This window comes from Pseudorasbora parva, chromosome 10, assembly GCF_024679245.1.
Source record: "Pseudorasbora parva isolate DD20220531a chromosome 10, ASM2467924v1, whole genome shotgun sequence".
In the NCBI taxonomy this organism is placed as follows: Eukaryota; Metazoa; Chordata; class Actinopteri; order Cypriniformes; family Gobionidae; genus Pseudorasbora; species Pseudorasbora parva.
The window spans coordinates 33,967,601-33,980,371 of record NC_090181.1 but is presented as its reverse complement, the minus strand read 5'-3'; the positions used below and the strand labels follow the sequence as shown (position 1 = coordinate 33,980,371).

At 35.3% G+C, this 12,771-nt stretch overlaps 1 protein-coding gene across 4 annotated transcripts in view; it reads left to right on the top strand.

Annotated features, from left to right (window-relative positions):
• The window catches only part of LOC137091488 (neuronal PAS domain-containing protein 3), a 406,675-nt gene that overhangs the window by 380,663 nt on the left and 13,241 nt on the right, over window positions 1–12,771 (top strand). For all 4 annotated transcript variants that reach the window (XM_067455959.1, XM_067455958.1, XM_067455961.1 and 1 more), the window contains 2 exons: window positions 5,741–5,859; window positions 11,557–11,750. In XM_067455959.1, the coding sequence (XP_067312060.1) occupies window positions 5,741–5,859; window positions 11,557–11,750 (313 nt within the window). The remainder of the gene's footprint in view (window positions 1–5,740; window positions 5,860–11,556; window positions 11,751–12,771) is intronic.

Sequence of the window (12,771 nt, the reverse complement as noted above, 5' to 3'; positions counted from 1 at the left end):
GTGATATTGATGATTTAGCAGATCTGCCCACGTTCCTCCAGCCAGAGGGGAATCCGCTGGACTGCAGACATGGCAGCACTAGAAACTCATATGTGAACAAAACAACACGCTTCTTGACATACTCATTTCTTATTTTGAGGTGTTTCCACAAGCTGCGTTCAAACAGACTTTTTAATTCAGCACAGAGGTGACAAACAGTAAATGTATTTACACTGCAAACTGGGAAAAAATGTTTTTTACAGGAACGATGTTGCCAAAATGTGTATTTGATGTGTGCATTTATGTGGAAGATTTACATTTTAAAGGTGCCCTAGAATGATTTGTATCTACGTAGAGGGTATGTGGCTTATTTAAGGGAAAAAATGGCCAGATACAGTTTTACAGGTCCATTTACAACCCTATAAATTGTCCCTAGGATGTAATGCTCTGTTTTTGCCTTATTTGGAAGAGTCATGAATATTAATGTTGAGCTCTGCTCTGATTGGCTTATTTCAGCAGCTCACAGCTCGCAGCAGTTCAGTGAAGTGGCTTGTGAGTCCTGACCGTCCTGACAACACAGACAGACTAAATGACACTTTAAGCAAAACATCTCAAATGGAGATTGATAAAATGCAGCTTACTTGTTTATTGGTGTTTTCAGATCGTTCGTGCGGTTGCCAGATTTCAGTAATTAGTTCCTCCAAACATAGCTTTTCTGTGAAAAGAAACCCGTATACACTCCGGTTTTTACCTAAACATTTTCAATCTGGCAACCATATGCACGCAAGCTCTCTCTCGCGCGCCGGTGAACTGAAAACACCAATAAACAAGTAAGCAGTCTTGACTATCGTTTTAACTTATATGGTGGAAAAGATGAAGTTTTCAAGAAGGATCGAGTGAACGATCTGTAAGCAAAGTATCTATGGTTGTATTTTGTAATACAAAATAATATTACCCTTTGTCATTAGACACACTATTTAGTTTTGTATGGTACTTGGTGTTTCCTATTGTTACTGTACTAGCATCTTGCATCATCTAGACAATGCTGTCTCTCTAAGAAACTTTCAACTTAATCAGAAATTGTTTAAACAGCTAGTCAATAAGTGGATAAATCACTACTAACTGCTTGCAGGAATATAGTTGTAATTGCCCCTTTCTTCAGTTTAAGACGCTGAGTGAAGCTTGCTTGAAATGGGCAGAGCAAACGAACGATTTGTTGTGGTATCCGATTAATAAACCTCAACCATGTGTCATGACTCATGAGAGCCGTTTTTGCTATCTTCGAGTCTCTTCTTTACCAACAGTACATTCGGCATGTTGGACAGATGCAAATGTTGGGGGCGTGCATATAAATGATCCCCAACGCTTACGTCATGGTTGGGTTTATGTTGAGAAGCACTTTTTTTTCTGTTGAGTTTTTGATTTACGAGATTTACATAAGAAGTAGGAGGCAATGGTGTTTGAGACTCACAGTATCTGATGTCCATGTACTGAACTCTTATTATTTCACTATGGCAAGGTTAATTCAATTTTTCATTCTAGGGCACCTTTAAGCATTTCTTTAAATAGGTATTAAAACAACATTCAATAGATATTTTTTAGCACCACCAAGTTCAAATAGTTTCCTTGTTGGCAGAGGCTCTTTACACTAACTCCACCTAACAGTGCCTGACTATCACCAGACCAAGCTTAATCTTTTAAGGTTGAACATTGGTCCTGGGAGTGTGCTTGGTATTTTCTACTGCACAAGAGGCGTGATCAACGGTCATAGTTCAAATGACTCCGCACAAGTGGATAGTCCTTCAATTAATCAGACCAACGATCCATCGCTTCTTTATCCGTCATTTTGTTAAACCCGCCAATAGCGCAGAAGTCGGTTTGTGATTGGTCCCAGCTAATTTGTAACAGAAGCAGAATATGGAAATATGTACAGGGGTGCTGTGTACATGTGGTAGCTTCCTTTCCTCGCGACTTAGCTTCAGGATGTGAGGGAAGGACGCAAGGAAAAGAGGACAGAGGAATTGAATTAAGTGAAATGACACATGCTCGCTCCCTTTAGCGACAAATTCAAAGTGTCGTTATAATGATGACTCTACACCGCTGGATTTAGCTTGCACATCGTGATTCTTGAACATTAGAGATAATTATTTATTTTGTAATAGTTTCAACCTCCACAAAATCCAGCCTGAGCTGCTGGGCGAAATTAAATCGCCGGCAGATCGGGCTGGGTTTACCAGTCTATGATTGAGCCAGTCAAAATTACACAAGAAATCCAGCTGACAACTGGTGTGTAGAATAAGGTAGGGGGCATTCGCTTTTGACATGACTGACCCAGTTTGAATCAACCTTTTTCAGAACTCCCTACATCACCTCGGAGAGACATTTATTTTAAATGTGTAAAAAGTGGAAATAATAATAAAATGCCTAATGGGGATGTAATAGTGGGAATAAAGTTTAAAGTGTAACGTTAGGAGGGCTTAGAGTAATGCCTCAATAAATACAGCATACATTTATGATTTTAAATAATATAATCATATACACTGAATATGTTGATATTATTGCACACTATTATATAATATACTGTACACAGAGGCGCAAATAAAATAAAAATCTAGCTATTATTTAATGAAATGCTGTTATTTCCCTTAGTGTAAAAAGCATTTAACACTCTTTTGGTTTTAGAAAAAACTACTGTGAGGATTTACTGAAGAGTACACGCAGTGAAAAATTAGCACTGAAAAGGTGTGGACAGTTATTTTGGGGGCTGACCTTGTTGCATATGCATTTGTAGTTGCAATTTCAGACACAAAATGTATGGGAAAAGAGTATTTAAATGAATCACACAAGGTAATCTACCTAAAAGTGTGAATAGTTTGCACTTGTCAATTTACTGGTATTTGCATCGTTATTTACCACCCAAAAAAATCATGTCTTAAACCAGATGCTAATTTGCGCTGCTCTGGGTAGATTGTGTTAGTCATTTTTTTGTTCTTTCATTTGAACTTTCCACTCAACTTTTTTAGTTTTCACACTAATTTACCATTTAGTAGCATAAATAGCATCTATCAGTACTTGCAAGTTGTAAAGTTTATCAAATGTTTACAATAAAACATACTTTTCAAATAATGCGCTCATTTATGGCTGACAAAGCAAAGGGATTCCCTTTTGTTTTAGGCCTTAAAATGTGTGTAAGATTAATTAATTATATGATATGCTAATTCAATTCCCATTCTTTGCTATTGTTCAGTGGTACAAGGGCAATCCTAAAATTTAGCGTATTGTTCAGGCATTAATAATGACTGGTAGTATTAAATAAAATATGGACAAATGTGGTATTTTGTGAAGGTTGAAACTATTCCAATATAAATAGTTATCTGTAATGTTCAAGAATCGCCGTAGAGTCATCATTAATTGTCTGTTGCGAAGGTTTTACTGTACAATTCATATTCCTGTCATTATCAGCAAAGTGAGGTCGCAGAGGGCACGTGGTAAGTGACCTTTCTCTGTCCGAGCGCTGCACGTGTAAAAAAAGGACGGCGAATCTTAAAGCCTGTCTCATTCTTAATGAAAATGGTGAGTTGCAACGGCCTCTGATCTTGTGTTTTAGTCAAATAGAACTCTACGCTTGACTGACAGCTCTGATCTAAAGCATTTAAGTGCAAGTTTTGATCTCTCTGCCTTTGATTAAAACTAATGAGCTCATTTAATTCAAAATGGGAATCTCTGATAAGAGAAATAAGGTTGATGTGATTGGATTAGAGAGGCGAATTAAACTCTTAGAGCTGAAGTTTGTGCTTATATAGTGTATTAAAAAGCTGTTGGCATATTCTTGTGTGTTAGATGATGAGAAAAATTTCATAGTAATTCATATTTAATCAGAAGAAATGAAATGACTAAATATAACATGGCTCTGCCTTTTCCCCAGAGTGATAAAGGACTAGTTAGATTTTAAATGACATTTAATTCATGTTCAGAGAGAGAGAGAGAGAGAGAGAGAGAGAGAGAGAGAGAGAGAGAGAGAGAGAGAGAGAGAGAGAGAGAGAGAGAGAATCTCTTCAAATATACTTATGTTACAGATTGTAACAGATTTTGTTTGTGTTCTTAATGTTTTTTTTGTTTTGTTTTTTCAAATGGTTTTAATATATATATTTTTTTTCTTTAATTTTATTTTAGCCAGACTTTCAGTCTTAAACTGAATTTCGTCATTAAATATTAGTCAGATTTATTATTATGATTGATGTGAAATGAAAACAGTATTTCAGTATTTATTGTTTTAATATTTAAAGATTAACATTATATTTATTGAAAATGATTACAGTGGTTTCAGTGACACATTTTTACAAAAATAAATGATTATAATTTGATTCATATAAAATTAATACATTTAAAAATTTTATTTATTCCTGTGACGCAAAGCTGTATTTTCAGCATCATTCCTTCTGTGTCACATGATCCTTCAGAAATCATTCTAATACGATGATTTGCTGCTCAATAAACATGTATTATATATGTTAGAAAACTTACCTGCTGCTTAACATTTTTCTGGAAACATTGATACCAAAAAATAAAAATCTCAGATGCTTTGGCTCTGAGAACCCATCTATGATGACTATTTTTTTTTTTTTTCTATTTTACAAAGTACTGCTGCTGCCCAGATGGTAATGTCTAAATATTTCAAAAAAAGTATTGTCTGGATCTCCTCTGGGAAGGACATTTAGAAATCAGACCTCTGGTTTTAATTGAATGTCCCTGATTTAAAGATTTGTGGAAAGATTAAAAAAAGAGAGACAGGGAGAAATTAACACCTATATTTATCAAAGATGCATTACATTATCACGGTCACTTTTGATCAAATAATAAAACATTTTTAAAAAGATACACTGAATAAATGCAAACACATACGGTTTGAACTGCATTGAACTTTCTATTAAAGAATCAAAAAAAAGTATCACCATTTCCACAAAAATATGAACATATGCGAACATTTGTCATAATATTTGATCAGCCTTGATGAGAGAGAATTCTTTTAAAAACATTAATGCTTCCAAAATATAACTAGTGAGAGTATGAAAAGTTTGTTTGAATAGAGTTTCTTTTTTCCGGGCTGGACCTCCCCTGATACCTGATTGTAACATGTTGAATGTCAAGACAAATTAAAATGTGCAATTAATTTGGCTAATCAAGCGTGTTACAGCAAATTAGCAGAACCTCTGTTGTTCCTCAGCTGTCCTTGTGTTAAGATCAAGGCTAGAAATCTTTTCTTTTTTTCTCATCTGGTAAGAAATGTATTATAGGCTAGTATAAGAACTATATTATTTTACTGGCTGTAAATGAAAGTTCTACATTGTAATGTTTTGTGAAGGAAACGTGGGTGAGCAAGGTGTTGCTGGGTGATTTCTTACTAAACCAAGTTTGTTAAAATGGCTCTCTTCTTAATTTTCCCATTTCCTAATTTACACATTCCTATGAAGGCAAATACATCTAACAGCAGCTTGGGGAGGTTTCTTCATTTGCCATGTAGTGTATAAAGCAATTATGTTTGTCAAGGCTCCGTTTCATGCTATTAGTAAATACAATTAAAACATTGTCAAAGTTTGATTAGCACCTTCCCCTTATCAGGTTGTGCTGTTTCATTAACTGTCTACCGAGAGATGATAGAAACTCAATGAGAAGATATTGCACATCATACTCACTAAAGCGGTCTGATATCTCACGTCTTATTTCAGTGTTGTAATAGGATGTTTGTTGTTTGTTTCCGCAGTGGAGTCGAGCAGCCCTAGTCTTCTGTCGCCGGATAACACTCTAGAACGTTCCTTCTTTGTCCGTATGAAGTCCACACTCACCAAGAGAGGCGTCCACATCAAGTCCTCTGGATACAAGGTAAAACTGGGACCTGGATGATTGGCATCATGTTCTAGAAGAATGAAAATCGCTCAGCCTTGTATCATATTGTCTCATAGTGGTGGAATTATATATATGTCACGGCCAGACAAACAAAAATCGGCCAATATTCAACGCTTTGAGATCATAATCGGGCAATAACTTACCATGTAACATTGCATAATTTACAAGAGCTTTAGTAGAATTTAGCAATCATTTCTGTTTTGTAAAGAAATGAATAGTCTACCGTTAGAATTTTAGGGGCTAATACATTTTTTAAATAAGATAAATCAATTAATTTATTGAGCAAGAATGCATAAATTGATCAAGATTAACAGTATAGACATGTTTAATGTAAATATATATATATATATATATTACAAATAAATGCAGTTCTTTTGAACTTTCTATTCATCAATGAAACATGAAAATAATAACTATTTAAAATGTATTAGATTATATTAGAATAAATTAAAATGTTTTCAACATTGATAATAATAATAATAAAATATGAACACAAAATGAGCCTATTAGAAGGATTTCTGAAAAAGCACGTGACACTGAAGATGGGAGTAATGGTGTAAAACAGAAAATATTACTGACCCAAAACTTTTGAACTGTAAGTTGGCATTATTCATACTTGTGTACTATTATAATCATTCAGAAAGATGCTCAGGAACAGTGATTAGATGCACCTTTTGCACCTTAATGCTGCAACCATAGCCAATACTACACTGATAAAGCACGTCACCAAAGGCTGTACTTAAAGTGTTGTCAAAAGTATTTTTATTATTTCGATACTGAAATATCTTAAACAATTACAATACTCCTTTTCTGCAGTATTGATACACTGAAACCAGGTGCATGGTCTCACTCTCTCTCCTCTCCAATGGTGAATTGACACACATTCACTCGTCTCATTCGCTCAATGGACATTTTGGCTCGGGTATTGCGCACAATTTTACTCATTCCTGCAGGTGTCACGCTCACACCAAGAAACGTTCGCACTAAGGCTATTACAGTTTTGCATTTTTAAATTAGTTTTTATTTTAATATTACATTTTTGTTTAGTTTTAGTTAGTTTCATAAATTGTTTATGATAAAAAAAGTATATATTTAGTTTCAGTTTTAGTAAATATAGTTTAGTAGATTAACCAGAACGAAGTGTAGACCAAAGCAAGACTTTTAATTTCAGTAAAGTTTAAGGTTTGCACAGATCAGAGTTAACTATTGAGCACACATCTTACAATACAAATAAAATAATGGTCTGAGATTGAACAAAGAACCAAATAAATGCAACTTAAAAATATAAAAAGTTAAAATTATGAAAATTCCAGACAAACTCATTCAAATTAAAGTTGCAATGTTGTTAATATTGCCTACTCACTTAATCCTTTGAGATTTGTTTTAATATAAAGTGCATTAAAAATAAAATGTATTATTATTATTATTTTTATTATTACTTCCGTCACAGAATAGCAGTTAATCAGCTCTGACCAATAGTTTTAGTCTTAGTTTCGGTTTTCTTTTACAAAAATAAGCTTGGTGTGGACCACTGATCTTTTATAAATGGCGCTCACACAAAGACGTTTCTCAAACTACACGCAAGTACAATATTAAGATCTTTTTCGTGGCTTATTGCACTTAAACGATCAAATACACAAAACAAAATATCAAAATGCCCTTCTTGGTGAGTATTTTTGTGAACGCAGTCAGTTTTGTAACGTAAATAAAGAAAATGCATGTCGTGTCACAGTATCTTGAATCTGTGCATAAACAATTAAAGTGACAGCAGCCTAATAAACCTGGGGTTGTTTGTCATGTCAATCAAAGAACAAAAGACAATGAGAAAATCACTTGCTGCTTTTGACTGAATAACTTTTGTAACTTAAATTGTAAGCATTAATCTGTATTTATTTTTTACAATGAAGACTATCCAGTGTTCTTTTTACCTTTGATTAATTTCTGTAGCATTTCTTACCTGAATACCACTGTTAAACTCACCTGGAAAACTTCGTCATTTTTTATTTGTATTTTTAATTTTTCATCTTTTTATCTATTCATCTATTTCATCTATTTTTCATCTTTTTCTTTAGTTCAAAGTTTCAAATAAAGCCTCCCTGTGCAGCGTATAAGCACTCTCAGAAAAAAAGGTACAGTTCTGTCACTGGGGCGGTACCCTAAGTTACAAAAGTGAAAAGGTACATTTTTGTACCCCTAAATGGTACATATTAGTACCTTAAAAAGTACATATCAGTACTTTAAGAGTGCAGATTAGTACCTTAAAGGTACATAGTAGTACCTGAAAGGTACATATTAGTACCTTTTTAGTTTTGTACCTTAGGGCCCTAGTGACAGAAATGTACCTTTTTTTCTGACAGTGAGCTATTGCAACAAAATTACCCAAATTATCGAAGAATTATTAGATCAGTTTGATTTTTCAGTATTGTGCCAAAATCAGATTGTAAATAGAGAAGTAGATGATTGTTTGGATGTGCCTTTGAGTGAACGACTACGATCCAAACCCCCCTGCTGCATCCATCTGGACATAGATTGGATGCAAATAAGCGTGAAGTCGGGGAGCGCACTAACCCATAGCATAAATATTCACACATGCACATTCGCATATATTACCAGCCAGACAAGGACACTTCTTATTGCATTTACTCCAAATTAAGTCAATATTTGTGTTGTTACATAATACAAAAGTATGAATTTTGCATACGACTCGCCGGCATTAGGTGATAGGTGCGAGACGGAGGGAAGCGGAGCGCGGCACGCATCATGGCTGTTTATATCTCCTCTTCACTCTGGAGGTCAAATCAAAGTGAATTCTTCTCCAGCTTAAACCAGTCTTTTCTTTTTTTGCCAAGGCGTCTCGGCCCCCGGCTCAGTTAATGCACTCATGTAAAAGCTCTCTATCATTACTTGTGCCGTATCGCATTTCAAAAGCACTCCAGAGAATCCCTAGGAACAGATGAATCTTATTCCTTATGTATACCTATTCTATATTCACCGACGCGGTGACGGGCGGGGGAGAGAGAGCATTGTGTGCTGAACCATGAATTATAAAAATTGATCCCTTTGTTATGTTGGCTTGTATTAAATTGAGATATGCTATGCGGCTGCCTCTCGCTGCGGCCGCGGTGAACCCTTGCCATGTCAGTTTGCATTTAGCAGCCTGAGCATATTTAATGTTTTGCCAGAGCTTATGATGTTCTTGCCAAGAGCACTCCTGCAGCAATTCACCGACGAGTCTCTCTTTGTGGCAATTACTTCAAAAGTTGTATTTTCCATCTAACTTTTTGATGCCCCTCTCTTTGGGCTTCAGTAGAATCATTTCCATTTTGTATGCTTTTAATACGACTCAGTGTTTATTTATTGAAAGACCCATTGTAATACGTAAGTGGAGATGGATGTGTATTCTGGAGTGTGTTGTGTGGGCTGGCGTTCTCTGGTGTGCCGCTCTGTTTATGAGAATCCGTGCACGGATTTAATATCGGCCGTAATTGGACATCGCCTTCTGATCGCAGCCTGCTGTGATGTCTTATTGAAGCTCTGCAACATGCATCAAGTGTGTTTGCGACGTACAGCTCGTCTGTCTGCTGCACGCTCACTCAGTGATAATAGTCATCGAAGACCAGAAACAAACATTTTGTCAGCTGTCAGTTCTAATTTCTCTAAGAATACCTATTCAACCAGTTTCAAAGCTGCTGCATGTTATTTTTATGACCAGTTATTAGTTCAAATATTGCTATGAAACCATGAAAAATGATTGATTTAAAAATGATGAATCTAACATTTTCTACAGCCAATCTACATTTTCTCTTTCTACATTTTTATACATTTTAATAATAATAATTAATTAACTGTATATAGCACTTCTCTCGACACTCAAAGCACTTTACACATTTGGAGGATTCTCCTCAACCACCACCATTAAAGGGTTAATTTACCAAAAACCGAAAATTCTGTCATTAATTACTCACTTTAACTTCAATTACTCGTTCCAAAACTGAACACAAATTTAAAAAAATCATGATCTTAGTGGATCTTTCTGTCCCTCCATTGACAGCCTACGCAACTACTGCTTTCGAGCCCCAGAAAATAGTATATAGTAAAGACATTAAAAGTAATCCATGTGACTTTAGGGTTAAAAAAACAAAAATATTTACCACTTTATTTACTAAATATCAATGTCTGCTCTCGTGTCAACACAACACGCATGCGTCCTATTTGGTAAATTATATGACATTCATATTTTGTAAATAAAGTGGTAAATTATGTTTTTTGTGCAAATGATACACTCACATCACTTCATTAAACTGAGGTTAAACCCCTGGAGTCACATGGGTTACTTTTATGATGTCTTTACTTCCTTTCTGGGGCTTGAGTGGTAGTAGGATGTCAGTGTAGGGAAGTCAAAGCTCTCAGATTTCATTAAAAAGATCTTCCCTTGTGTTCTTAAGAAGAGTATTTAAAATGACAACATTTAAATTTTGGGGTAAACTCTACCTTTAAACCACCTAAAATCTAGAAAATAAATGGTCATGGCTGTTATTTGACAGCTACTCAACTACTAATTCACAAACAAACAAAAATAATACTACTAAAAAAACATTGTGCATTGTCCAGATTTTGTTATTCCAACAAAATATTATTATTTAAAAAAAAAAAAAAAATATATATATATATATATATATATATATATATATATATATATATATATATATATATATATATATAATAAAATCCCTATAATATTACATTATAAAATATATATTTTATAATATATATATATTATAAAATCACAAAGTAAACAGTGCTTTAAAACCAGGATTTCCTATCTGAATATGACATCACTAAACTTTGCAGTCATCTTTAATTGGCCCATGATTTGAGATGGGTTTTGAATTCTGTGAAGTTCGAAACAAACTCTCTCAACTCTAAACCAGAAGGATCACTCTTTTTTAGTGACTGTGGCAGTCCGTCGTTCCTGGGGTTTGAGTTTGCTTGTCCCTCAGCGGAAATGTACAAAGCATCAAAGACCCCCACCGGCCTGAGCACTCGGTGACTTCGGGGCCCAGACTGTCTATATGAATGATGCTAATAGCATCTCACCAATCTCTGAGGTGAACCAATGAAAGGATAGTGTCAGAAGTTTAAAACACTACAAAAACAATCCCCTCCAGGTTTCCCTTGGTGATTTAAATGGATAGATCCAAAGAAGAACATTGTTACCGATCTAGTCAATGCATCCTCTGGGCAAAACGAGCTACAAAAGACTTTAAAGCATTACAAACTTTAAAGCCAGAGAAAAAGTAATTAGTTCTCTGCCTATGTTATTTCTCGATAATTTCAGAATAAATTTGGGCTTGTTTTATATAAATATATACATGTCATGAACATGTATAACTGGTACAAGAACCTAAGAATCTTGGTTTGGATCTTGGTCAAGTGTACACTAGTGCATGGAGTACATATTAGATTACCAAAGAGCTTTGTCTGTTTTATGAGTTCAGTCGTTTTTAAAATGGAGGTGGGTAGAGATCGGTTGGCCATTTTTATATTGGCCATGTTCTCTGACCCATGAAGAGGTTTATTTTAGGTTTTATACTTACTAACAGGTTTATATATAATTGAGGGAACAATTGCATCTGATCTGTTCATAATTTTCCGCTTTATGTCCTCTTCAAGGTCATCCACGTTACCGGCAGGCTGCGGATAAGAATGGCATTAACACACAGTCGTTCGGTACCCAATCAAATCATGGGCATGGTCGTGGTGGCACATGCACTTCCTCCACCAACCATCAATGAGGTTCGGATCGACTGCCAGATGTTTGTTACACGGGTCAACATGGATCTCAACATCGTCTACTGTGAAAACAGGTAATACTCTTTAGCTCATCCCTGTCTTATCTGGCTTTGGTGATGTCATTTTATGTTTTTGCACAATTTCGCATTGTATTTGCACAATCTTATATGCATTTCCAAGTATTGTGTGCAGTTTGACATAAGACTTTTTTTTATTTCCCGTAAAGAATGATAAATGGTGCCAAATGAAATTTCAATTTCGGTGGCTTAGAGATCAAAATATGACATTATTGTAGAACGGAAGGATCAGTGGGTGAAAATGTGTTTTGCAAGAGTGGATAATCAGCCACACAGTAATGTCCATGTGCAGTTCATTATAGAGCTGATAGTGATGAGTTCTACTTAAACGCAATCCCAGAATGACCTTGTTTCAACATCTATCGCTCGTTTGAAAAGCCAGCCAAGAAAAAACCCTCTTTTGTACTTACAAAACATCTGTGGTTCCACTGCTGCCCCATAAAATGAGAACATCTTAATTTGGCCTGGCTTGAAAGGAAATATCATATTAGTTTTATTAGTTTTATTTATATCTCTAGGATTGAAGTCATCCCAGCGTCTGCTAAAAATTTTACCACTCCCCTGCACTTAACATATTTATGAGAGAATGGAATCGGGCCAAGTCTATAGCGGAGTTATCTTCACAGCAAAAGCCTGCTTTAAAATGGAGGTGGATAGAGATCGGTTGGCCGTTTTTTTTAATGCTGGCCATGTTCTCTGATCCGTGTAGAGAAGGACTGCAGGTTAGAGTCGAATAATGTCTTAAAATAATGGTATTTGCCCAACTGAAAGGCATTTGGTGTATTTTTAACCACCTGTTTTTATCAGCTTTTTGCTTTTAGATTCAGCAAGCAGTTGGGAAAGCTACAGTAGGTCAGAAAATATTATGCCTATAATGAAAACAGGCTGACAGCTTGCTGTCACAGATGGAAATCTTTTTAATGAATAAAATCTGGCGCACTATATATTTAGCTTACAGAGGGGCTGGGAAATTAGAATCTCTCGAAACCAATCAGGGCTGCGTTTCCCAAAAGCATCA